At 38.7% G+C, this 27964-nt stretch overlaps 4 protein-coding genes across 6 annotated transcripts; 2 read left to right on the forward strand and 2 right to left on the reverse strand.

The window, feature by feature from the left end:
* Positions 1–878: 878 nt before the first annotated feature.
* On the forward strand, positions 879–10268 carry calcoco2 (calcium binding and coiled-coil domain 2). The gene is given in 15 exon segments (XM_007572561.2): positions 879–983; positions 1443–1635; positions 2215–2311; positions 3247–3407; positions 4004–4129; positions 4225–4350; positions 4431–4529; positions 4605–4702; positions 5026–5095; positions 5444–5611; positions 5716–5904; positions 6430–6546; positions 6621–6795; positions 7599–7627; positions 8778–10268. Coding segments are annotated over 14 exon segments (1800 nt in total). The 5' UTR covers positions 879–983; positions 1443–1455; the 3' UTR covers positions 8943–10268.
* snf8 (SNF8 subunit of ESCRT-II) lies at positions 9731–15334 on the reverse strand. Its single transcript, XM_007572590.2, has 8 exons — positions 15092–15334; positions 14511–14561; positions 14280–14418; positions 14081–14185; positions 13175–13247; positions 12951–13092; positions 12347–12421; positions 9731–11689 (listed from the first exon to the last, which is right to left on the reverse strand). Exons 1-8 carry the CDS (start codon positions 15143–15145, stop codon positions 11552–11554), a joined length of 777 nt encoding a protein of 258 aa, XP_007572652.1. The 5' UTR covers positions 15146–15334; the 3' UTR covers positions 9731–11551.
* A 1044-nt stretch (positions 15335–16378) lies between these two features.
* Positions 16379–21883, forward strand: msl1b (MSL complex subunit 1b). Of its 3 annotated transcripts, none has more exons than XM_007572602.2 (9): positions 16379–16490; positions 17024–17687; positions 17785–17984; positions 18071–18432; positions 18549–18610; positions 18712–18779; positions 19724–19848; positions 19975–20047; positions 20443–21883. In XM_007572602.2, exons 2-9 carry the CDS (start codon positions 17085–17087, stop codon positions 20531–20533), a joined length of 1584 nt encoding a protein of 527 aa, XP_007572664.1. In that variant the 5' UTR covers positions 16379–16490; positions 17024–17084; the 3' UTR covers positions 20534–21883. The 3 variants fall into 3 exon arrangements, with proteins under 3 accessions (XP_007572664.1, XP_007572673.1, XP_016516505.1); XM_007572611.2 differs by having other exon boundaries at positions 18071–18390; XM_016661019.1 differs by lacking the exon at positions 16379–16490 and adding an exon at positions 16671–16923.
* Positions 21395–27119, reverse strand: chmp2a (charged multivesicular body protein 2A). Its single transcript, XM_007572623.2, has 6 exons — positions 26962–27119; positions 24809–24976; positions 24297–24476; positions 24078–24208; positions 23819–23880; positions 21395–23723 (listed from the first exon to the last, which is right to left on the reverse strand). The coding sequence occupies exons 1-6, from the start codon at positions 26962–26964 to the stop codon at positions 23602–23604; spliced, it is 666 nt and encodes a 221-aa protein (XP_007572685.1). The 5' UTR covers positions 26965–27119; the 3' UTR covers positions 21395–23601.
* Positions 27120–27964: the final 845 nt, after the last annotated feature.

Below are 27964 nucleotides of genomic sequence, written 5' to 3' on the forward strand. Positions count from 1 at the left end.
GTGTTTTCACAGTTGCTTACATCTCTTGAACGTTTTGTCATTGTTTCATGATGCAACCACAAACTTTAGTTTATTTCATTGGTAATGACAGACCACCACAAAAACAAAATTGTGAAGTGAAAGGAAATACCTCTTCTTGACAATGCTTCACAAAACAGAAAGGTTGATATTGAGATCAGTTTACACACTTGTGGCCTCCAGTTTCTAAACAGTTGACTTCTAATCAGAAGTCAACTGATGAAAGATCATATTTTCTTTCACTCCAAAACTATGTCGTATCAGACAAAATCCTCCCAAAAAACATGAATCTTGTCAAACAACTGCACCAGCAAAGCTTAAGATTATGGCTTTACTCTAAAATACATTTGTTTAAAAAACGAGAAAGAGAAAACAATCCATCAACATATAAATACGTCCTCGAGATGTGATTTTTATTTTTATTTAGCTGTTTCATTAAGTTGTTTCCGCAACAAAGAGGAGTTTGGCTCCACCTAGCGTGTTTGAATACATCAGCGTGGGCTGATGTATTCGTAACAATCTGAAATAAAGGGATCGGGTCTTGTTACAAACGTAAATAAGGAATATAAATGTGTTAGGTGTAGAGTTAGGCGACCAGTTACAGAGCTGTATCTGTTTACGGTATGTTGTTGTGATTTGTTTTGTTTTTGTTTCAGCTAGAACATTTTTTTTCTAAAGTAGCCCCCCCTGCATTTTTCAAAGCCAAGAAGTTGCAACGGTCTACAGTATCAATGTGAATACTTATAATTTATTGTAAAATACGATTTTAAAATAATATAAATAGTTTATATGTTAGGTTAAATGACTTTTTCGGTTTTGTTTTTTTAACGTGGGCAGTGTGTCCTAATTTTTTTTTTTTACATGCAGTGGCAGTACAAAGATCCGAGGTGTACTTGAACACCTCATTTTCTGGGTCTCAGAGAAACAGACGGGAAATCTCAGGACTGCGTCAACTGACAACAAATGTAAGTTTTATGACTTTATCTTAAAGTTTTCTTATAACTCACTGGTTTTTTTGAACGAACAAACGCTTAAAACATCTTTCCCCCCCCGGTTTTAACAATTTGTATTTACGGTACACTACTATTTTGGTTTCGGTTTTAAGAAGTTTTTTTTCCCCTGTTGTTTTTATATAATTCTTTTAGCGTGTTAAACGTAATTAAAAACGACTTGAGTACATTAAAACTGGTTTTCTCCTTTATGTTTGTTGCAAAGTGATTCGTTAATCATAAAGATATGAATGAGTAAGCGGTTTTGTAACAACCGAAAGTACAATTCTAAATGCGCATGAAGGCGTATAAACAATGCCAGGAAGAATGTAGGTTTGCAACACAAGGGAGCTGCTTTCTGGCGTTAAACTAGCTGATCTGTGCTCACTGTTTACCGCAATCAAGCTCATGGGATGTCGTGTGTTTCGTTGCAAGACGGTAGGTCAGTATGGAGACCCTCCCAGAGGCAGCAGCAGCAGCAGCGACTGACCCCCCGGCTCGCACCTTCTCTCAGGTGGTCTTCATGGATATCCCGTACTCATACCCGCCTTCCAGCCCCATCACCTGCCGCTTTACTCTCAATTCTGCCTTCCAGCCAAGTCCCAGGGACTGGGTGGGCATCTTCAAGGTGGGCTGCCTCACTTACTTTTTGTTTACAGTCATAATAAATTAGAGCTACCAGCCAGATGTTTCTCCTTTTTAAATCAAACTCACGTAAGACGTAGATTATTACTGTTATCTTGTCATGGTCAGTTTTTCTAGTTGTGTCATTTTGTTCCACGTCTACCTAGGTATTAAGTAGGTCTCCATACACACAGGGCTCTGGTGACATCACGTAAAGATAAGGACGCCTCGATGACCTTTGCCCTATGTCCTCCCCCTCTCTCACAACCCACTTTCCCGTCTGACAACTGTGAAATAAAGGCCACTAGAGCTGACGAAACCTTTAAAAAAAATCAGTCAAAGTTGCTCATCCTCCGTGTTTAGTCATGCTACACTTTAGCCTGTTATGATGTCATCAACCCCAAAACACAGAAAGAATGATTAGTTGTTTTTTTTTCCCCTTAAGGTGTTTTGCAAAATCCTGAAGTGAAAATTTATACTTTGTCAATATACTGTGTTTTATTGCTAGTGGGGAAAAAAAGCCTACCACTGGATAGTATCTTAACTGAGTGTGTTTTTCTGTTTGTTTTGTGTTTTTGATCAGGTGGGGTGGAGCTCAACAAAGGACTATCACACATTTGTGTGGGTGGAGCCAGTCCATGATGCTCAACAGACAGAGATGAGACAAGCTGCATTTAAAGGTAAGTTTCACCTTCTCCAAAAGACCGTTTGTCATGTACACTCCTCGTTGTGTGTCATGTCTACACTTTGTGAGCAAAAATAATCTTGAAATCTGTCTTTGCGAAGAACTGTAGCATGCAGTCGGATCCGGTTTAATCCTGTTTTACATCCAGCGGATTTTCGTCTGGGAGAGATTTACTTTAAACATAGAGTTCATAAGACGGTGAAAAATGTCAAATATTTTGAATTTACTAATAAAGTAACAATTGCAATATTCAGACATTTTTTGGTAATATGTCCCAAATAATTTTGGTGAAATGGGGCGGATTTAGCTCAGACTCCCCTAATTTTTTTTTTTTTTTTGGTAATTGATGTACTGCACTTGGCACCTTTGCCTAGAAAAAGCATCCCAGTTTGAAAAACTATGCTGCAATTCTGCAACCAAGTGGTAGTGTTATCTGCAGCAAAGCAAAGCAAAGAAAAAGTTTTCTTTTTTATTGAAAGAAAAATATTTTTTAAAATTGTGAAATTTATGCCCATCCCAGTTCCTCCATAACGGCCCTGGAAAAATGCAATAAAGTTGGATTAATGGCCCAATCTTCCAACTAGAAGACAACCAATTAAAGCTACGGCGCAGCACCACTTGCATGCAGAACTCCTCTTGTGATAAACGGTTGAACAACTCAATATTTTGTGTTCTACAGTTGATAATTGGAGATTTTTCTAATAAAAACTCTTATCTACAATTTGAAAAACTCTACAACAGTTTTCTTAGCATATATTGTCTGAGACGTCTGATCAATTTTGATGTTCAGCCATCAGTTTATTTAAAATTTGTTGCTAACTTTTAAAGTGTTTTTAACATTTTTACTCTCTAAACAACTATGTATAAAAGCAACAAGGTCACGATCTAGCGCAAGAGTTCATCCAGTTTGCTCTTTCGTTTTCCTGCCAGAGTACTATCTGCCTAAAGACGAGATCGAGTTCTACCAGTTCTGCTACATTGACAACAGCGGTCAGGTCCGAGGAGCCAGCACTCCTTTCTGTTTCAGAAATCCATCGGAGCAAAGCGCAGAGAGCATCGCAGATGACGACCTGCTGGTTATCACGACTCAGGTACCATATGCAAATATGTACATGGATTTAGTTATGTAAACTTAGCTTTCGTAACTGCTGGAAATGACCAAAACTTGGACGGGACACTTAAAAAAAAAAAAAAAATCATTTTAGTTTTCCGATTTAATTCTCAGGGAGGTGAAGTGACTTTCCCTACAGTTGCGATAAGAGCGAATCAAACTTTCCAAATGCTAAGAGATAATCTACAATAAACTGAATTGGAGGTGAAGGTAATACATTCACGCTGCCGTTTGGTCATTTCCATAAAGTTGTACTGCCTGGGATTTATGTAAATAAACATGATTATAAGGAAGTGAGCGTGTATGTCATCCATGGTGCTTGTAGTTCCCACTATGTTGTATTTTATTAATGTTTTAAAGTGGTTTGAATCAAGTGGTCTTCATTTTATCTGAAGCTCTTTCAAAGTTTTCTTGTTAACAAGGTGAATAAAGAGCCAGTTTAACACTTATAAAACAGACATTCCTCATGATACAACATGACTGTTGTATCCGCTTTACCTCGTTATAATTGGACTTCAACCTAACTGGTGATTTATACATTCAGGCTTGTTGATTTCTGCAACATGTATTTAACAGGAGCAAGTTGAACAGAGTCAACGTGAGAAAGCCGAGCTGCAGAAGCAGCTGGATCTGATGACAGCAGAAAACAAAACCTTGAAAAGCGCTTTGCTGAAGGATCAGAAGGATATCAGCAGCTCCAAGGTAAACCCGTCACGGTTCCTTTGCTCATTGTGCAACACGGAGGGTCATTAAACTTTAAAGCGAACTTTGACAAGTTGACGGTTTGATTTGTTCAGGAGCAGAGCGACCAGAGAGAGGCAGAAATGGCTAAACTGATCAAAGAAATTGATCAGGCGAAGGAGCACAATGAAAAACTCAAGAACACACTGCAGCTGCAGATGAAGGAGAACGACCGCCTGAAGGTTCGTCATCAGTTTGTGGTGAAACTTAAGCTGAACTGTCAGGACGAAAAGCTAAATTTGATGCTGCTGCTACTTGCCAGGAGGAGATGGCGATTGAAAAGACCAAGCGGATGGAGATCCAGAAACAAAACTCCACAGAGCAGGAAAAGCTGAACTCTTTGTCATCTAGAAGTAACGAGGTAACATGGCTTCACTTTCTCATTATTAAACTAGAACGTACTCCGGCCTCATTTGTATCCACATTATTTCTCAAGGAGAAATATGATCGAGCAGTGATGAAGATCAATCAGATGAGAGAGGAGCGCGAGGAGCTGAAAGGGAAGCTGGATGCACAAAGTGATGAGATTGCCAAGTAATGTTTTCACTTTCCGTTTTTTCTTCTGGAAAAAGAAAATTTATTTTAAATGTTGGTGGATATTTTATATTCAGCCCCTTTTACCCTGTTAATAAAAAAAATGCATTTCAACAAACTGCCTTCAGGATATAACTTAAGGTCCATACTAATTTAATAGTAGTATGAAAAACAACTGTTCTGTGAATTATCCTCATTATTGATAGCTGCCCATAATAAGAATATTAGCATCCCCATATTGAAAACCTGGTTAGTCATGTGACCAAACTGATTGGCAAAACTATTCATACTTTTCCGTAAAACTCTGTTTTGCGTGTTTTCAGGTTGAAAGCTAAACTCAGAGAAGCAGACCGGGAGTTGTCGAACACAATGGACAGCTTTCAGCTTCTGCAGGTAAACCTACAGTTCTTTTTCTATCTCATTACATTTAAATAGTGACAGACTTATTCCCACTGCAAACTCTGATTCTGTGGAGCAGAGGCGAGTGTGAATGAGGACATATTTTTTTTGACAAAGTGAGGATATTTGGGACCGGTCTAACCAATATGGGCACCTGAACCTGGAAATAATGTCCGAAAAAGTTCAGAAGGGATTAGCTGGAAGCAAAATTGAATTTTAAAATTTTCTTTTTTCAGAAGTTTTAGCCTTGTCGAGGGTTTAAAATGCGTCTTAGGCGAGGCTAACAGGAGGTCACCGAAACATCCATCGATCGTCGTGAAACGTGTGCTTTCTCATTACCAGGTTGATCTTCAGAGCACCACCAAAGAGAAGGAGCGGATCTCTCTAGAATTGCAGAAGCTGCTAAGCGTCAAAAGCAACATGGACGAAGTGAGAAGGGAGAACCAGGAACTGAACAGGAGGCTTTCACAGCAAGATTTACTGCTGACGGCTCCAAAGGACGACCTCACGGTACTTTTTTTTTTTTTTAAACACGGAAACTGAATCCCTCTTCAGAATACCGCTGAACAGATTTCAGGTAAATGTGACGAGGCTTAATGAAGCGTCCTCTTCAGGCGCAGTGTCAGGCCCTCTCCAAGCAGCTGCAGGATGCGCAGGCGAAGCTGCAGGCCGAGAGGGAGGCGACGAGGGCCGTCACCAGGCAGTGAGAGTTCACAGAAAACGAGCTGCGGGACGTCAAGGAGCAGCTGACGAGTTTGGCCAGAAACTGTGAGATGGAGCAACGCCAAAGCAGCAAATATGAGGTGAATCTGGGTTAATTACATTTCAAAGAAAAAGATGCTGCTTACCTTTAGCGATCTGAAAAGGGAATTGTTTTTGCACTGATTTCATCACACATTTAGAGAAGCAACAATATCTGTATCTATAATTATACTTCAGAGTTAAATCCACTGAGAACTGATGATTTATGTAGTGAGGGTTTAATTTTATTATTATCCACACCAAGGTCTATTTCTTAATGACTTAATTAAATAAAAAAAACTACAATAAAGAAGCCAAGATGGAACTAATTTACTACTCTAGAAATTAACTCTAAAGGGAAACATTTTCTGAGTAAGAAATGAAATATTCAGAGTATTTTCTACTATAACTAAAGTGTGATTTTAATCAAAAGTTTAAGATTATAAAATGGATTTATGGTTTTTGTATCTGATTTTCTCATCTGATTGCTTTTTTTTGTATTAAATGAAAATAGCTGCTGACAGGATAATGTTCATTGTGTTTTTTCGTTGTATGATGACGGTCATCTTCCTTCTGCATATTCTCAGATGCAAGTCAAGGAGATGAATGCAATGTTCGCAGATAAGGACATCACCATCGAAGAGAGGGAACAGGAGATCAGGCTGGTCAAACAAGAGAGAGATGAGCTCAGCAGAGAAGTCCAGGTACATGTGGAAAACAAATCGGCTCTAAATCTCCTACGTGGTTTCGGAAATCTGAACCGTCTTCGTTCTTTCAGAGTCTCAAAGGCGAGATCGAGAGGCTTCGCTCACATTACGCAAGCATCACCTCACCTGTGGCTGAAGAGACGCCCTACTTGCAGCCAGACCCCATCGTACCAGGCAGCGACGTTCCTGCCAGTCGTAACCAGCAGGACGTCCTGGGCCAGCAGGACCACGTATACCACACCATAGGTGAGGGACGGACGTGTGGTCAGGCAGAACCAGGGGCCGTTTGTCTGCTCCACGCCATTATAAAACTCAAACACAAATGATCTTCTATTTTGCACATCTCAAAATTAACTCTGCATCCACCTCCTACCTGCCAACTAAATCCCTCTATTTCACCTGCTGCTTTCATCTCCATGAGCCGCAGTGGCGCCACCATGATGTAGCATGTCGCTGGTCTGTGCAGCGGTTTGAACTTTGTCCTTTTACTGCATCCTGGAGGCCTCTTGTTATCTGAGTACAGCCTGGCAGGGTCACACATAAAACGCAACACGTCATATTTGTTGTGTTTGCCAGTGCGGCATTAATGAATCTCTAAGCGGTTCTATTTTTAAGCTCTCGGCCAAACAAAGTGATTTATATGTAGTTTTTTTTCTTTTTTGATACAACGCGTCATTCATTTCCTCCAGATTGATGACTGAAAAGACTTTCATAAAGCCAATAAATAGCATGAGTCAGTGTTATCTGTTGTGCGTTGCAAAAGGATTCATATTGAACGTGTTTTATTGGGATTCTGTATAACGAACCAAGACAAAGTAGTGCACGATTATGGAGTAAAGGGAAAATGATGCACGGTTTTCAAACGTTTTTACAAATACAAGCCTGAGAGGTCGGTGTTGTGTTTACGCTCAGCGTACTGAGTCAGCTGGTGAGACACAGTTTACTGCAATTCACTTCCTTATTGATCATATCACTTTTTACAGTCTTTAAAAATGTCAAACATCTCAATTTGTTTTTCACAAAATGACTTTATTCCTTTTCTTTTACAGATAGCTTGGTGGTCGACCCAGTCGAGGAGGTGAGTAACGTAATTTTCTTCAGCACAAAACATATCAACTTGTGAAACAAACACATCCTACACAGTTAAAATACTTACAATAACCGATCGGGAGCTGATAATCTGTCGATTCGTACTAGTTGGGTCTTTACTGTAAAGTTCTCTGTATAAAAAGTTACACGTGAGTTTAGTTGCGTAAATGCATCAAAGAACATTTATACCAGTGTGCTGCAGACATATTTTAGTATTTTTCTACATTTTCATGTTCCAGACGTCATTTGTTTGCGTTCAGACTCTTTAGTAGCGACATCTGGTTAATGCAGGTTAGGAACAGAGACACAGTTTCTACTTTCTTGGTCATTAAGTTTGTATCCAATTTTATTTTGCATTAAGTTAACCAAAGAAATGCAACAAATTGTGTCTCTGTGAAAAGCTGCTGGTAGTAAAGTCCCTAAAATCGCATATTTAATTTTGGTTCTTTGATTTTTTTTATTTTTTGTGTGTGTGTCTGTGTGTTCATGCAATAATGATTCATCCTTTGAGCTTAGGCACTTTTATGTCAGAGTGATTAGGTCAGGGTTAGGAGACCAACATGGAAAATATGTCACCTAAAGCGACCAGGTACTGAACCACGAATAAGGGACAAAATGGAGCCCAGAAAGCACTGAGACCTTCAATGCATCTTTTGAAAGATTACAAGAAAGTACATCTGCTTGGAAGCAGAGAAATCATTTTATTATAACAGGCACAATTTAGACCTGAACAAGAGGGAGAAAACGGCACAAATTTAAAAAGCAGCCTTCATATTTCTGAAACGCCTCTTCCCATTCCAGGAGAAATGATGAATGTTTTTGGAAGTATAATTTAATAATTTGAATGTTGCATTAATAAGTGATAACATACAGATGTCTTAGACGAGTCACGGATTACACTTTACGTATCAAACAAACATTTTAACTCATCGGCGTAGGAAAGCTCGATGCCATCCCGTGCACCTGCTAAAACACATAAACAGGGAAAACATCCCTCTGCACACATGATCCCTGGACGTCCACATGAGCGACTGTTTACTGTTTATTTTTAAAGCGGATTTAAAACATAATCCCTTCCCTTCTTCCCTTACCCCTCTCTCTCTCTCTCTCTCTTTCTCGTGACGCCCTGTTCCTGGCAGCCGGCGCTGGTGTGTAGTCACTGCCGGGAGAGCTTCCCCGGCATAACCCAGCTGGAGCTGGAGCAGCATGAGCAGAGCCACCGGGTGTGTCCGTTCTGCACGATGATCTGCGACTTCATGGAGCAGTCCATATTCGAAGACCACGTCTACGGCCACGAGCTGTGAGACGAGCCGCGTCTTCGTTTCGGATGGGTCTCGTTGGTTGACAAAAAAAAACAAAAACAAAACAAACAAAAACAAAAAACAGAGAGAGGAAAAAAAAAACTGACATTAGTATAAGCTTGTCATTTTAGTCGAGACCTGAAACCTGCTAGAATGATGAGCCGTCACGTCCACGTACGGAGAGCTAAACATCTTGAAATCAAATCCCATTTATTTCTGCTTATTTTTTTCCAAGTGATTTAATTCAATGAAAAAAACTGTATTGCGTATAATAAACACGTAGAAAATGCCTTATAAATAATAATATTAGTAAATATCGGGATAGAATAATTAATTTCTAATCATAGATGAGTGACCGTTAATGACTGAAACGATTGAAAACCAAAATGATAACCCAGCAGGATTGGTCAGATTTAAGTTTGATCAGCAGAAAGTCTGGGCTGTTGGATCCTTCAGGAACTGCCTGATGTATAGATGTTCAGTTGATTCATTGACTTACCCGTCACTTATCTGTGTAAGTGGCAAATTAGTCCTTTTCCTTCTGAGAAATTGACTGTTCTCATCGATACCTGTTTATTAAATCTTTCAATTTGGCATCATTAATCATCCATGTTCCGTATTTACAGGCGAACACTGAGCAGGCTGTGTATGCAGGACAGAGGTGGATTATTTTGTGTGTGGGAGTTCTGATTTAATATTTGAAAACAAAAAGACTAAATCCAAAGCTTTTCTTGTATTTTATCAACCTGTTGAGATCTGAGGCTTAATTCTTGTTTTTATTTTTATTTTTCATAGTAACTTACTGTTTTGTTTTGAAGTCATTGTCAGCAATGTACAACAGTCCCATAAAACAGGATGTCAAAGCAGTAAAAAAAAAAAAAACTGATTAAACCAACTATGTGATAACTGTATTTCGTTCTACTTGTTTTAAAAATGAACAAAATCTGTTAAAATTTCAAAATAATCAAGTAAATTAGCTTGTTATATTAGTTGATATTATTGTACTGTTTTTTTATATATAAAAAGTGATTGGAAATATTCAGTAAACATCCATAAAATGAACACATTGCGTTCAATAATAAGTACAATCGGCATAAAAACTGTTTAATTGTTGGAAGTGACTAAAAATGAGTTGGGTTTCTGAAATTTGCAGAGAATTTGACCAAATTTACTTTGTTTGGTCTTAATTATCGCTGAAATGTATCAGTTAGTATGATTGTCATTATTCAGTAGAGTCATTGAGAACCTCAAGTGCTTTTGTTTGAGCTTTCTCTTACACAAAAAATACAATTTAGAAAATCCAACCAACCAAAAATCTTTTTTTTTCTTTTTTTTAAAAGCCTTATAAAGTTTCAAGCTGAAAAACCTGTGGGGACTCTTTGGGAGCAGGGCTGTTACAGCAAACGATTAGGGTTTAAACAGCATTTAGAGGTTATTATATTTACCAAAGCTTTGCACCTTTCACATTATAACATAAATCCTGGTCTGCCATACTGAGATCAGAGCCTATTTAATATTATCTGATGAATTTCAAGCGTATCCTGGGTGAGAATGAGGGTAACCGATGAGAAGTGTGCATCACTGGAAATACTTTCTGCTGGTTTTGCTGCGTAATAAAAGCACGTACAACAAATCTGGTGTAAACCTTTTTTCTTTAAAAAGATTTTTTTTATACAAGAAATTTTTTAACATTTACATGTTTAGCACACAGAGAAATTATCCAGTCATAAAAAAAAAAAAAAAAAAAACCCTCCACCAAGATTACACTGAATTTCCCATTCAATCACGTGAAGAAAAAGTATTCACACCCCTTCCCTTGAACTTTTCCACATCGTCTCACCGCTTCCTGAACACCCAGAAGGTGAAACATGGTGGTGGCGGCGTCATGTTATGGGGAGAGAGCAGGTTAATGGGGAAAAAGGATGGAGCTAAATAAATGACCACAGTCATACAAGTCATTTGGCTGGAGATGGTGTGCATTATTTAGTCATTTAAATTTAATTATTTCTTCATGTTTCATTAACGTGTTAAAGATGGATGTAGGTTTTGCAGCTGTAGGCAAGTCTTAAAGTACAACAACGGCTCTTTCCTGGTTTAGATGAAAGCATAGTCATGTGCTAGAACGGTCCAGTTAAAGTCCAGAAATCAATCCAATTGAGAATGTTGAAATTGGGATTTTGAAATTGTTTTTCAGAGATACCCTCCATCCCATCCGACAGAGCTTGAGGCAAGAAAACTGGCAAAAATCTTATTCTCCTCAGAGCTGCAGGTGTAATTACAGCTCTTAGTGTTGAGCCAGGGGGGCTAAATACTAAACACAGCACATTTTTTTAGATTTTTATTTGTAAAAAAAACAAAAAAAAAAAGCACGTACAATCTTTCTTCCCCTTTATGTAGAGTTCCTATAAAATACACCGACTGTAATGTCACAAATACGAGACGGTTCAAGGTGTGTGAATACTAATGTATCCGTGAAAGGGAAAAACCGTCGCCTTCTCGAGTGTGATGCTCGACGTGACGTCCGTCCGTCGTCTGTCCGTCCCGCCCTTTCTAGCAGCACATCAGGGAACGCCTCCACCAGTCACAATATAACAATCCACCCACAAATCTCCTTAAGGCGTCATCTGATTGGCCTCCTCGGGCGTGACATCACGAGAGGTCAGCTCGGAGAAGAGCGCTGGCAGCCAGTACTGAGCCTCCCCGGCTGCTTGAGAGTCCAGCCAGGCCAAGCCTTCTTTCAGCAGATGATCCTGGAAATACGAGGAGCCAGACATGCAGAATATGAGAACGCGGAGGTCTGGCAGGGGGCTCCGTGTTTATTTAGGTAACTTGTGTTCAACCCTAAAGACGTTTTATTGCTACATTTCAGCCCTGGTATATAGTTTGAGGGGGAGGAGGAGAGAAGAAGTTCTGTTTGCCGTGTAAGTCGTTACATTTCCTGCCTCCATTTGTATTGATCAGGACAAAAAGTCTCAGGAGTCTTTCTACCAAATGACACATAAAAATATCATGAATAACAACAAAAAAACATCAATTTAAAAAATTACAACAAAATGTAAGAATGTTGAAATGAAGAATCCTTTCAAAGTTAAAACAAAATACAGACTTCTGGAGCCCTTCTTCAGGTAAGAACATAAAAACATGTTCAGCAGAAGACTGAATCAGATAAGGATCTAATAAAGTCTCAGGCAAATAGATTAATTTTTAAGACTTTACCAAATGGCATATCCAGAATTTTACAATTAGCAAAGGTAAAATACTTATTCACATTTTGCACTCTAGTAAGAACAAACTTGCAAAATAACTGCATGCCAGAAAAACAAAAGTTGGTGGGAATCGCCACTTTATTAAAGCTAAAAGGTTTAAATGTGACATGGTCGCTTCAGCAGACCGTTGGATAAACTCACCAGCACGTGACACGCCCGTTCCTTCTCCCATTTCAGGCTGCCTTTGATCTCGCTTACAGTGACGTATCCTTTTTTCTACAAACCGACAAAGAAACAAATTACTTCACACTGCAGCAATGAATGTAATGAAAAAACCAACACATTTTTCAAACAGGAAATCATAGAAGCAGATCTTTTTTTTTGTGATTTACTGGTCCACCTATAGGTTATAAGCTTATAAGCCTCACCTGTGGTAATGTGATACCGATATGGAGAGCATAACATCCAAAATTGTTTGCAATGCCTCAGCCTCACTTTTTCCCTGGACCTTTCTGAATTCACAATCTTTCATCTAAGTGGTGCATAACATTAACAGGTTGGTCAGATTTCAAACTTATTGAACTTATTGATTTTTTTGGTTTTTGGTTCTATCAAATGAAACAGTGTCTCAAGCTCACATGTAGTGAACTTCCTCATTGTGATTTTTAAGCATGAAAGAGAATCACAAGTGTAGGGCATAGTTACGCCTAGTTCTTTAAAACAAGGATGTGATTTGTCAGAAACCGTCATCATCTTAATGAATGCTCACAAAATCTCCCCAAATGGTCTCGACTCTTTGTGTTACCTCTGCAAGCTGTAAAACGACAGTGTGATCCATGTTCAGTTCTGCTGGGACTGACTGGACTAGGTAAGAGCCGCCAACTGGAATCATCCCAAAACCGTTTCCCATCACCTTCAGTTTCTTTATGGCTCTGACCAAGTCGTCTCTGCGGAGGACGAGTTCAGCATGGATCACTGAGACGTGATGCGGATCGGATCGAACGCAATTTGACCCGTAGAGGAACTTACTGGCTCACGTCCTGAGCATATTTACCCCGACCCTTCAGCACCCTCTGGTGGAGCTCGTCCAGAGTAATGAGTCCTGAAACGCACACAAACACCGCAGAGGATGAGAATGTGTGTGAGACGTTTTCACTCGACAAGCTCGTTTTAATAAGCCGAGGCACAAAGCAAGAGTGTTCACACGCCGGGAACTTTTTCAGAGCTTGTTCCGTAAGAATCTCGAACGTATAAATATTCGACTGGGATTTCTGGTTAAGTCTTTCGTTTTTATGTTTGTCCCGCATTAACTTCATCCGTCTTCCCATCCGTATAACTAGCTTTGCTGTTCCTGTTGAAGAAATTCACGATAACAAATAAATGAATTGTCCCGGTAATTATTTTGATAAATGATACATTTTTTACACCATTTTTAAGTGTAATATTGACAATAACATAACAATGCAGTTTTGCTCTGTTTACGACCAATAAACTTCACTCTTGTAAAGAACACTTAACACTGGAATTGCAAGATACCTTAAATGTCCAAAATAAAACACAACAACCAAAAACAATAAATAAAACTGAATAAAAAAACAAAACACTTTCAACCAAATGTATAACTAAAATAAATTATGGTTTATTTGTAAATAATATTGCCCTTTGAGAAATATTAATCATCAAAGTGGAAATTGTCAAGCTCATTTTAATTTATCATGAGGTTAATTGATTAATTGGTTGTTGTGACATAATCATTTGAAGTTGTAGTAAAAGTTCAAAGGCCATGAATTATGAAAAATTACTGTAGCTGTCTGGAGGTAGCTATAATGTTAAGGACTGAGTTGACACTTAGAGAAAGAGTTGTAACATTGGAGCTCTGGTAAAAACATTGAGAACTAATCATCTTTCAAAAAAAACAAAAAAACAAACTCAAACCTCCGTTTCTGTGTTTCAGGGCGAGACACACTTCGATGATCTGTACGCCCAGCTCGTAGTAGAAATCTCCCACACCGAGCATCTCGGACCAAAAGCCTTTACCAGCTGTGGGGGAAAAAGAAGACGTTTCAGTTGAGGCTTATTTGAAAAGCAAGTGAGGAAAACATGCAAAACAAAAAGGAATCAGGATTTTTCTTACAAGCTAGCGGGTCAACGCCAATGGTGGCACACATCTCCTGAAACTGGACCCTGAACTGGGGGTTCTTACGGATCTCTTGTTTGTGCTTGCTGGCAAACTCCTCCAGGTTGGATTTGAACGTTTCCAACTGTTTTGACATCTGGCCCATAAACAAAACACAGACTCAGTGAATAAGGTGCTACTTCTGTATGGTAAATGTATGCATCAAAACAAACAAGGCAGCAAGCTCACCTGAACTATCTGGTCCTCTGCAAGTACAGTTCCTCTTTCTTTGTATTTGGCCTAAAGAAAAGTAACAAACAGAGTAGCCATACAAGGCACTGGAAATTTTAGAAGTATAAACATTTATGTGAAAGAGCAGGTAGCCTTGAGGGAATCATCTATGAAACATACAATCACAATCTATAAGTGAATTATGAAGACCCGGGGTTCTCTTTAGCTTTGATCACAATGTTAGACAGATCTTTGATTTAAATTAACTTCTATTTCCTTGTTATATGAAAGCTAAAAAATGTAACCTTTTAACTCCACAAAACATTTTGTAACCTTAAATCACTGTCTTTATGATGACATTTAGGCATCACAGCTGATGATTTACATATATCTCTTCAAAATTGTAGTTGTTTTAGATCACTTTTGAAAAGTTGTTACATTCACCTGTATATATTGGATTCAATTGATCAAACTATATTAAAACAACGCACTATTCAAGACTTTTCATTGTCTTTTAAAACCAGGCTTAGAAGTCACTATAAAGTTACAGATACGTTGAAATAGTGACATAAATCCCATAAAAACAACTGTAAACTTACCTCTGCTAGCTTCTTTTTAGCTATCGCCCCAGCACCAACACCTCTGCGATGCATTTTGTCGAGATTTGGACCAAATATTCTATATAACGACCCGAACGTCGGTTAATTTCACCACACGAACAGTGCAGATATGTTTTATTCCATAGTAAACAATAACGAAGGTCTAAATGTAGACCATAGAATGAAGCTCCACCGGAAACGTGTTACTTTCACTTCCGCTGGCCTGGCGAGCCGCTACCGGAAGTACGTAACTCTACTAACGAAATTTTGTGAACATGTCTCTTATCTCTTATTTATTTATTTATTTATTTAAAGTCTGTCATTTTCTTAATAAATTTAGTCATTATTTTTTCAAACCATGTAACGTTGTCTGCTTTTACAATTTGATAGATATCCTGAAAAAAATTTGTGTGACAAAAATAAAAAAGCAGAAGAAATATACTTATTCTTATTTTATTTATTTATGTTTTGGGGGCTGGGCGTGTGGGGTAAAATTAGATTCGTACATATATGTACAATAATCAGACAAAAACGTCATCATAATAATATTTAAAAAATATTCAATCAGGAAATTTGGGGTTTTAGATTTAAAGTCTAAATCTAAAACCAAAGTCATAATTGACTCAAAGTCATAAATATGATACCAATAAGGCGTCGTTTAAAATTTATAAGTTCTAGTAATTCTGCAACCCTGCAATGTTTGTGTGAGGTTATACAATAAATGGATGGATGGATGGATGGATGGAGGATGGATGGATGGATGGATGGATGGATGGAATAAAATAATGTTGAATTTTGAAGTCATTGAGAGACAATTGAGAATACTGAGATTAAAACTGAGAATTATGAAGAAAGTCAGTTCAAATTATAAATTACACTCCAAAATTATAGAATGTAATAATTATAATTTTGAGTCAAAGTTATAATAATGTGAATCAAAATAAAAATGATCAACCACTAAATCAAATTTGAATCTAAATTTCTCAATCATAACGAGTTTAAAGTCGGTATTGTGAGATCATTATTTTCGTTTCAAAGTCAAACTTATGAGACAAAAAGGCAATCATTGTCAATTCCATGTCATATTTGTGAGATTCAATGTCATAATTTTGAGATTCAAAGTAACAATCTCTGACTGATAACATAAAAGGAAAGAAACACTGTGTAACTATGGAGTTTTGGTTTTCCATATGTAACAACATTGCGTCATAGCTTTAATAATGCAGCATTTAGTGGGGAGAGTGCTACTGCCCCCTGGTGGTGCCTTTCCTGAATTAAACCTCCGAAACAAGAAATGGCCATCCAACACTTTACGCATGCGCTGTAGGCAGCGTTTTAAAACAAGTCTTGAGGAGGGAACATGAAGACACTCTGAAGTCTCACTCGAGTTGTGATCGAGGTAAGCTTGAAACCCACCAGAATATGTTAATAAAAGCGGCTTTGGGTTAATGTTGTCTGCTACAACTTAGTCATTACACGCTGTTTGCCCCGCAGACACTTTTTGTTCTGTAAAAGCAGCCGGCTAACATTAGCCAGCTAGCTGGCTGTTATTGTTTTTCATGAGAACCAAAATGGAGGAGCTTGGCTGCTGCTGCCTGTGTCCTACAGAGCCACTCCCGAGTCCTTGTTGGGAGCCCTTGTTTTAAAATGTCTGCCCGGCTACAGAAATGGAAGGTTACATTTCTTCAAAACTAAATATTTTGTTTCGGACTTACTGTATCCCAGACGTAACACAACTAAGCGTGAATTTGAAATCCGGGAAGAGATTTTTTTTAAAGGATGCACTTTTTAATCTGTCACTATTCTTTAGCTGGAGATGTTCTTGTATATATGTATGTGTTTCCCTCCCGACTTTCATAAAGCAGGCCGTCTGGTTAACAAACAGCTGTATCTTGACTTCTGTATTTGCGTGCGTTTCTTTTTTTTTTGCAGCTGTTGCGTCCAGATGGGAAGTCTGTGTGGGGCTGCAGGATGAGAAGTGGCCGTGATCGCCATGACTCTGAGATCCAAACAATTTCCACAACCGGGTTTCAAACGTAAGGCTGACACGGAAGACTTCGGAGTCAACAGCGTGGGTCCTGTGAGCATCAAGAACGAGCCCTGCGACTTTGCTATAGATGTTCAGAACGTGCAACGAGGGGAGATCCCAAGTAGATCCAAGGACTTAGATCAGAGTTTCATGACAAGCAAAGTTGCCCTAGCTGCCACAGCTCCAGAAACGGTTCAGGGAGACAAACCGCTGGGGATAACTTCCCCTGTCAGACCAATGGGGGGTGAGGGAACCCCGGTGAAAGGTAAACCCCTCTCTGTTGACAACATGGATAATCCTCAGATGGCAGTGAACAATAACCCAAAGGATGCCGGTGCTGAGGATAGCACAAAAGGGGTTGTTCCCGGAGTTCTGGGCACCGCTTCTATTGAACTGTCCTCCGAAGGAAAGTGGAGGAACATCAGGAAGACCCCTGCAAGTCCGCATGCACAGGCGAACTGCCTCCGACAGATTCTCCTCCTGCAGCTGGACCTCATCGAACAGCAGCAGCAGCAGCTGCAATCCAAGGACAAGGAGATCGATGAGCTCAAGGCCGATAAGGAGACGGTGCGTTTAATTTATTTATTTTTTTCCATTTTGAACCCCTTTGATGTCCCTTATGTTCTCTTAAGTTGTATGTTTTCTTTAAAATTTTTCTACGCAGTTGCTCGCACGCATTGAGCGCATGGAGCGTCGCCTCCAGCTCACGAGGAAGGACACGCCGCGCGATAAGCGCCTTTTCCAGCCCCTGGAGCCGTGGACCCCCGACAAAGAGGACATGTGGGATCTGGACATAGAAGAGAGTCCACAACCCAACGTGGCCACTCCCCTCCCGTTCAGCAGGGGAGGCAAAGGTCAAAAAAGGTAAAATAAGCAGCAGACATTTCTCATGTCATTAACACCTGGGTTGGATGTTTAAAAAAAGAATTGCTGGTCCATTCCGCACACAGGAAAACTTGCTTCGGAAATGCAAAGGTTCAGAAATCCCGGGGTAAAAGTGCAAAGCTCAGCCCCCAGAAGTCTGAGACGGAGCCCGGCTCTCCCAACCAAAGAGAGCTGCGTAGTAAGGAAACCCCGGAGAAGTCTGTCCCAGCCAGGTCCGGCGCAGAAAGGGACGCTTTGCTCCTCTGCAAAGATGAGCCCGAGCTGAGCTGCCAGATGGAGGATCTGCCCTTCATGTCCACCACAGAGATGTATTTGTGTTGCTGGAACCAACCTCCTCTGTCCCCTCTGCATGAGACTTCCCCTAAAAAGGAGGAAGAGGTGGCCAGTGAGTGGACTCCTCATGTAGTACATGATATGCTGATTGTTTGTAAGCCTAACCTAAATCCCAACTTCAATCACTTTAGCAATCCACTCTGCTGAATTCACCGTCTATGAATAACTTCCTTCCCTTTTCTTTTTTTTTACTACCCTTCCACCTGTCAGTTCCCTCTTGGAGGGAAAACCACATAGAGCCTTTGAAGGACGATGCCTGTAATATCCCAGAGGTGAGGAAAATCAACAACAACAAAAAAGAAACCATTTTTTTAAACTGTCCGCAAGCATTTCAGGTTCTAATGGAAATGTCTGAACTTGTGTTCACTTCAAGCCGCTGGACGACGGCACGTTTCTGAAACGCCACGCGAAGCTGGAGCTGGACGAGAAGAGGAGGAAAAGGTACAGCAATAGACTTATTAATGCAGTTTGATGTTGAGAGCTTAACCAAGGCAGAGTAGTGGAGTTAGCACTCCACTACTCTGGAGTTCTCTCAAAAAGAGAATGTTTTGTTTTATTATTTCAAATAAAGTGGATGTTCAAAAATCAAATTGAACTAAACCTGCAACCCAACATATTGCAAATGATTAATTATCGCAGTATGCAACAAAAAAAACTATCCTGACACCTTGACTACACTTGGATTTGCCGTCGCTACGAATTGGTGGTGGTGTTTTTTTTTTTTGTTTTTTTTTTTTAAACCTAATAACACTTTTAGGTAGAATTTTACATTCAATTCATTACAAATGAATTATTGTAGCAATTAATACTCCCATTACAATATCCAGCAATATTGCCAGTACACATATTGAATATCTTGAAACCCTGATTTTTATATTAAAAAATAAAATATTCAACCAGCAAATCTCAATCTGTTTGAAAAACTTGAGAAAATCATGCATGGATGTGTTTTATAAATATTTAATACCCCGAAACCGATGTTTCAGTGGTCAGTGTGGCGAATCAGCAGATGGATGTTTGGTTCAAATTTTCTTTTTAAATATGTTTACTCTTTAAAGTCCAACTGTGTTGCATGATGACTTTTGTGTGTTCAGGTCACTCCATCTCTAGAAACCAGGAAATAACAAGTTGTGTTTAACCTTCCTCCAGGAATTCTGAAAATATTTAACACTAAATTTTAGTTATTTTTATTTTTGCATTTATTTTTTTTCTATAACTTAGCTTAGGAAAACAATAACAAAAATTCAATTAACCCTTGTTATTATACACTGAAGAACCAGCTGCTTAGTGTTCCTGGTATCTCGTGTTTTTTTTTTGTTTTGTTTTGTTTTTTTACTTGTCCTCCTGCAGTTTGCATGTTGAATTTTCCTCTTTAATGTTTTCAGATGGGACATCCAGCGAATCAGAGAGCAGCGCGTGTTCCAGCGTCTGCAGCAGCGCATGAACAGGAAGAAGACCGTCCAGGAGACCGAGCCCGAGCTGTCGTCCTTCTACCCCGAAACTGAAGACGGTACTACTGCAGGGTTTATTATGTAGTTTTGGAAAAAAAAAAAAAAAAACAAAGAACTTGGGTACTGCAGGGGAAAGTTTTTGAATTAATTTAAAATCCTAATTGTAATTCTTCTCTCTCTTCTAGTTGAAGCTATAGTGATCACTCCGTTTTTGCCTGTGGTTGCATTTGGTCGGCCGCTGCCCAAACTCTCCCAGCAGTAAGTCTGCAGGTTTTGGTTTTTCTTTCTGTCACTTTGACTTTACACCTGTTTAAGAGATGTGTTAAAAAGCTTGGATCAGGTGGGAGTTTTTTGTTTATATATATATAAAACAAACAGTTTTTATAGTATGAGAAAATGATTTCTTCCTGGTTTAAAAGGTTTGAGGCATTCAGAACTTGGGGAGATATTCACTCTCCTAAATTATGAAGTCACCAAGTTGTATTTATTCCTGTGTGAAATACAGGTCGACCACCTGTATTTCATAAAGTTAATTACTTTAACTGATTTCCTTTTACCTGAACAAGAAATGCCAAATGGTTTAACAGCAAAAAGTTACTCTCGCATATCGAACCGTTGGATTGAAAATTGTTCGAATAAATTTTTCCCTCCAGGAACTTCGAGTTGCCGTGGCTGGACGAGCGAAGCCGATGCCGCATCGAGGTGCCCAAGAAACACACGCCTCACCGGACCTGTCGGAAGTGAACGCCGGACCGCGACGACGGCAGAGCGGCTCCGTGACTGAGTTTTAAAACGGCCTACAGTTCAGGGCGGGGCAGTCAGTTGGTGTGTGCAACTTGCTGTTGTTTTCAGTCTGTGGGGCATGAAACTACAGACTGGTTTTCTGCAGTTTTCTCTCCTGTGGAAGAAGAAACAAATGAGGCAAGATTACAGTCAACTCGATTGTTCATCCAAGAGTTCAGAGCATGTTTTTTGTTCAAGTTGTGCCATTAGAAATCAGTTTTCATCACTCAAAGTTGGCGTTTCAATCAGTTCTAATGCGTATTGTTCTGGCAGTATGAGACGCCTCATCTTCAGCATGTTGGGGTGAAATATTTAGTCACGCAAAGAGGAGCTTAAACTCTGTATTACAAGCAATACAGCCACATAATTCTTGTTGTGAGTAGCTTTTCTCCATGCCTACGTGGGAAAAAAAAAATCAAAATTCGATTGTATCGTGTTGCTCTTATTGTTTGCACACAAATTTAATAAGATTTTGTCAATGTTTACTGTAATATGGGAGTTTTGAACAAGCATGACTACATATATAAAAAAATAATCTCAGTACTTGAGCCAGTTCAGTGTACGGAAACGGATCGTCCAGCTGAGAGGTTCGTTCACGAAAACAGAGGTGAGGAAATGGACGCACTTGTCTTTAAACTTAGGAATCTGTTCTCTGTTTAGTTCATTTTTCATGTGAGCTGCATGGACTGTTTACCTGTCGCAAAAACAAGATGGTAGCATGGCTTCAGCCCAAGATGGGAGAATCTTTACTTCTCACTGGGTTACTAAAACTACTAAACGTATAGTTATTTTCGGAAGCATGACGATTGAAAAGCAGAGTTCTTTTTCTGCTTTCACAGCTTCCGCTTTATAGGTGATTTCTTTCTTTTTTTTTTTTTTTCTATTCCCAACCTTAAGACAAGCTCGCGTTCAGCAAATATTAGGCAGGTGATGTGTATGCGTTGCTCTCCTGAGTTCGGAGATGTTTTAGATTACTAAAAAAAGCTTTCTGCTGTAGTTCTAGCGACCTGTACGCTTCTCAACGCGCTCTGCCCGCTTTCCTCTCTGAGCTCCTCGCAATCACAACGATGGATCTCTGCAGGCGTTCACTCGACCTGTTCTGCGGTCTACGCAGTTTGGAAATACAAAATGTTTTTTTTTCTTGTCACTGTACATAGCTTTCAGAAACAAATGTACATAAAACATGGCTGTTATTTTTTTATTATTTAATGTTGGAAGTGTTCAGTACATTCAATATTGTTCTATGATTGTATGTTGACAAATTGACAGTTTTGAAAATAATTTTTTTGGAATAAAATTAATGTCTATGACACACATTTGTCTTTTTCAGTGCTTGTAGGATTTCAGATCCATTCCTGCCCATAAGTGAATACGAATCACTCATCTTTCAATCTCTTCCTGCCTGACCTTTAACCCCTTTAAGGTTTAAAATGAGACACTTATTGTGTCCCATTTAAATTGGTTCTGATCAACAGTTTTTGGTTCCTTCTGCTTTCTTTCTTACCCTCTGTTCTTCCATTTTTCTGTTCTGCCTCTTTCCTTCTATCCTTCCTTTCTAGTGCTTTGTCTTTCTCCATTAATTTTCCATCCATCTTTCATTTATTCATTCTTTGTGGGTTGTTTTTCCATTTTTTTTTGGTCATTGTTTATGTAGTTTTCAAGCAGCCACATTTGTCCACTTATCCTACATCTTCATTATTATGCACACGTCACACCAAAGGTAGGGAGGGAGTGGTTAATTTGTCATCTAAGCAATGCTGCTCTGATGCCGTTTTTCTACGGGCTTATCTGACAGGCTATGACTCTTTATGTCTACTAACAAAAAACACAAATTCAAAAGTCTTCCCTGCTTAAATGAACGTTATAGAGACGCGTAGCAGGTGAGAGTTCCAGCTATATTTGATTGCTGAATGGCCTGTTAAAAGGAAAATATACTCTATGACCAAAAAAAAAGCTAAAAATCTACAGCTTTCCATTAGTTTTTAAAGCATGTAAGTAAACTTTAAACAAGCACTGTCGAAGTCTGTCACTGGTTTATTTCCCTCTAACAAAAATGTGTCAAATGTACATGTGGTGACTCAATAACACAGCAAAAGGAAAAGAGCTCTTTCATCCGTCTTTGATCATCCGTGCTTCGTGGAAGTATATTGGTAGATGTTGGAAATGTTATCGCAGGATTATGAAACAATTGGGATCTACTGAACAATTAGGACCCATCAAATCATGTAATTCTCCAATCTGCTCTTAGATGCTGAGAGCGTCCAAAATATATCAAATGATGAAGTTTTACACATGAAAACTGATCCATTCCCCCAGTCTTCTGGAAAAAAAATGTTTATTGAATAAAGCCAAAATTTAGATTTCTCAAAAAAAAACAAAAAAAAAACACCACAAACTCCTTAACATTTTTGCAATAAGGACACTGCTGACCTCATAAACATCAGTAAAATTATCTCCAGGAGTGTTTTCCAGTCTTCTTTGTCAAATTTCAATAGTTATTATCATAATAAACCATATTTTCCACTAGAACCTTCCACATTTAGAGAGAATAAAAATGCTGATAATGTTTTAATATTGATGGTAGAAAAAGAACGCCGAACCCACCTCATGTACAAAATGTGCTGACATTTCTAAATGTCAGTCATATAAAATTTAGCCTTCTTTAACATCTCTAGATTTTTTTGGTTTTCCTTGAATATTCTGTAATTAGTGTTGATCTAAGCCGTAAATACATCATGCTTTGAGAAGTTAGTATGTACAGACAACGTGTGTCATTTGGCAGAGTCTTAACTGAATCGAAGAGGACTTTCTAGACCTATGGAGGGTAACGACCCCCGTAATGATAAGATACATAGCACACACAGTAAATGAAAACACCTCAAACAGAAAGCCATACACCTTATAGAACAGCCTGCTCGCTGTTAACAGTCGGCCACTTGTGCCTCCAAAAGAATCTAGACGCAGAGATTCAAGTGCGTTTGTATTGGTGACCCTTGCCAAAGTGCGCTTCTCTGACAGTTCTCGCGCATTTAGTCTCTCCGCAGGTTATTCAGACGCTCCTCCAGGTCCGCGTCTGCGTCGGCCAAGGCGGCCTGGGGCTCGGCCTTCTTCCCGCCGGCCACGGAGAGGCTTCCCCCGGTGCTGGGAAGATCTGCAACAAAAACGCAGAGGGGATTCAGCAAAAATGCTGAGGAGGAGAATGCGTCGAAAGACGTGAGCTGCTGAAGATCGGAGGGCTTTCCTTACTTGACAGCTCGTCGGACAGGTTGAGACCGAGCTCATCCAGCACTTGGGAGACGATGGCGTCGCTGCATGAGAAGAACGCGTCAACAAACACGATATTCGCTGTGTTTTTAGACAGGGAGACTTGTTGTTCCATTGCCCCTTATTTCTGGCCTTATGCTAAGCTAACTAGCTGCTGGAAAGTTTCATATCCCTCACAAATAAGGACAATCCTTAAAAATGTAATGTTTAAAGTATTCACTTTTGACATCGTTTCGTTTACCTCTCCTCTTCATCGTCCTCATCCCCCATGGCGTCATCGATGGCGTCGTTCATCATCTCCTCCTTCATGTCCATTATCTCGCTCTGTTTCTCAAACTCCATCATGATCTTCTGAATCTGAGGGAGCTTCAGCTGCGGGAATGTGGGAGGGGGGAAATGACATCATCAGAACAGGAAGGAGTGCTGTTAACTTCTGTCACAGAGGGCGTGGCGCACAGACCTGTCTGTTCATGGTGGCCATGGCCTTGGTGACGCCTTTCATCGCCTGTGCCATGCTGTTGTTGGACTTGAGCGTCTGGATTTTTAGGCTGACGGCCTGAATGTTGGCTTTCATCATGATGAACTTCTTGACGTACCGCCGTGTGCGAACCAAATCCTTCGCCATGATCTTTACTGCGTCCTGCAGAGATTGAGACAACACAAAATAATTCCTTATAAAACAGAGATATCCGGTGTTTTTTTTATTTTTATTATTTTGTTCTCTTTTTTTTTTTTAATAAATTTATTCGTCGCAGCATATCCTAACCTTCGTCTGATTGTTGTTAAACTCTAAAAGTGTGTCATGTTGTTAGTTTATGTGTTTATTGGCAAACAAATAGTTGGGAGTTTTTAGTATTGCTGCAAGTAATGAATAAGCAAAAAAAAAAAAAAAAAAAAAAAGTTTTCTCAGTATTTGCGCTGCCTGTCACCGATACTGGTGAACTGGTGGATCTCTGCTTCCTTTTAGCTCACCATTTGTCCCTGTTTGGCCATCTTCTTTATGTCAGCGATGATCTTCTTCTCCTGCTGCTCCAGCTTCATTCGCTCTCGGTCCAGGTCTCTCATGGCCCGGTTGAGCGCCCTCTGGTTCTGCCTCAGCATCTCCTCCGGGGTCTTCCTCTTTCCAAACAGGAACTCCATCTGTGTAAGGAAAGCAAAGTCAAAAATATTCTAAAAACAAAACAAAAAGCAAAAATTAAATAAAAAAAAGAAAAAAAAGAAAGATGAGTGAAACATGTTCATTAATATTGAACGGAGCCATGAGGTTGTTTTCATTAATGCAGTTACTATTGAAATGATACCTTAAGAGGTGAATGAGGCATTTGGAGAGGATAATATTATAAAATGATAAACAATTCCTACAGTGTTTGTGACTTTATACTCACTTTAATGTTTTTGTTGCAATATCAAGGTCCAACATAAAAATGAGGCAAAATATAGAATAGAAATCCTTCAAAAAAATGCAAAATGGGAAAAAAAACTAAACATTAACTAACATAAACAAATGTTTGAGTCTGTAAAGCAAAAAGCTATTCCAACAGATCAATAACTTGTCAAATAATTGTTCATGTAGGTGGTCATTTCAAAAACTACAATAAATAAAAATAATTAATGAATTAGATAATTAATATTCATTTAAGTGTGTAAATTATTACTACATAGAAATTATAAAATGTCTCAGGAACCCAACCCAATGACACTGATAAAATTCAAAACAGAATCATGAAATAATGTAATTAAATTGTTCAGACAATTGTGTATGTATATTTGAACAAATAAGGAATTCAAGCATTTTAGAAAATTACTGAAGGCTTAAATTAATTACAGGTAAATGCATCTATTCATGGTATGCATTTCAAACTAAATCTAAATCGCCACATGTATAAATACTTACTTACCAACTTATCTGATAAATTATGGGAGTACAGCCGCAAAAAGGTCTCATTTCTTTTTACAAAATCGGGTGGAAAATTAAGTGAAACTTAAAAGTAGTCTGGAATGTGCTGAGTCACTCATCACTTGACCGATGACATCATTACAACTAGATAAAAGTCTCTGTGGGCCAGGTTTTATTTGTTGTTCAGCCACAAGTCTGCACTACGGAGCAGAGAACAAGATGTCCTGACAAAAGAAAGATTCATTGTATGATGATGTGCTGTGAACCTACAGATTAGCTATGACTGAGTCCCAACAAAATAACTGTATTATGTTATCCAGCAAAGTGTCAAAGGAAATTTAACCTTACACACACAGAGAAGCTGCTGGTAGCTGGCCAATTATAGTTTTGCACTTTATATATATATATATAAACTGTCTTTATTGTAGGACAGTTTTCAGCCCACTGGTTGAATGTGCAGCAACAGGTGAGGGAGGGGCAGTGCATCTTCACTCTATGCTCTAGAGACAGCCAGTGAAAATTCACTCAAGCAGCTTCTTTGACATCTCGCTAAATGTGCTTTAAACCAAATCAACAGTAAGATAGAAATGTTCAGTAACTATGAAGAAAGTAAGTAAAAACTACTATGAGTAGCAAATTAAAGCATTTTTTCTTCTGAGGTGAGCAAAATTTATGAATTTGTGTACTTACTGTAAAGAAAAGACACTTTCAACACTCTTACATTGTTCTGGTCTCCAAAATGACAAGATAACATAATAATCGAAATTAGTTTTTAAACTATGATTAAACTTTCAGATGTAGGTGAAATAAAATATTTTTAGAGAGATCTGTCTGAAAAACAAAAATGTGACACTTTCCATCCTTTTGCCAGAAAAATATACTAACATATTTAACGAAACCTGACGTCATTTCTGATGTATCATCTAACTATTAGGTCAGTTCGGTATCTGTACAAGTAGTTACATAAAAAAAGAGGGGATTCCCATATGAACATGAGCTGTTCACCATAAACGCATCTCGTTTTAAGCGTCTTTAAATGATTTCCGACATGTTGTTCTTTTATATTTTACTATATTAGTAAGATTAAATCCTGGGTTGTAAATCTCTCAGCTGTTAGTAATGTGACCAAAAAGGCCTAAAGTCAGGTTTGAGCCCCGTTTGACTCGGTTCTGTTCCTGTCTAACCTGACACACCGAACCCACCGGAGCCGAGAGAAAGTCACACTTACCATAGACCACAGTTTTCCTCAAAGACAGGGAAACACAGAAGAAAAACGGCGCCCAGCAGCTTTTCTCTGACTTCAAATTGACTCAAAATTAAACGCTTATTTGTTTTCCTTCCAATGCTTCCGTGTTGCTACAGTTGCCCTTCCGGGAAGTGACGTAGCCACGGAACGACGAAGAAGACGTCAGTTTTGCCGTTTCGTCATATGAGTCAAGCTAATCAAATTGCCGGAAGTTGATAGAAATAACTTTTAAGATACAAGTGTGAATTTAAACACAACCAAAAGAAAAATCCACCGCTAAAAATTACAGTAACAGATACAGATATGGCTTTGTGCGTTCTAGTTTTAAATAACAAATGTACAATGAAAAAAAAAAAAACACAGCTGGGTAATAAAGTTTGAATGTCCACAATATAATTTCACAGTATAATTTAATAAACAAATATAACAATAAAAAAAGCAAAGCTAATTCTGTAGGTATTCTTAAGAGCCGATGACATCAAGCACAATGATTTGAAGTCAAGCAATAAGGATACAGAAAGTTGAAAGATAAAAATCTTTACACACTTAAAAATGTGTCATAATGTAATGTGCAAAAAGTTATAACACAGCAACTACAAAAGAAAAACAAAACAATAAAAATGTACAGAATAAAATGCTGTTCATACATAATGTAACTGTAAATTAGAAGCAAACAAATAAATAAAATTGCACTTGTGTTTTTCACATGGTCCAGTTTAAAGAGGTGAGGTTTGAATTACAGTTATAAAACGATTTTAAAATTTGTCACTACATCTGTTGGTGCGTGATCTCGGGACGTGACCCGAGGTCACCAGCTCAAACACCCGTTGTCCTGGATGGTTGTTTGAGCTGCTACCCTCAGATCACACATACCATATAACCACAAGCTCATAATATATTATCACCTAATAATTGATTTAAAAATTAAAACAAACAAAGAACAAAAAATATAGATCAAAAAAATAAAAAATAAAATGAACATCCC

Source organism: Poecilia formosa, unplaced genomic scaffold (assembly GCF_000485575.1).
Source record: "Poecilia formosa unplaced genomic scaffold, Poecilia_formosa-5.1.2 Scaffold7, whole genome shotgun sequence".
Classification (NCBI taxonomy): Eukaryota; Metazoa; Chordata; class Actinopteri; order Cyprinodontiformes; family Poeciliidae; genus Poecilia; species Poecilia formosa.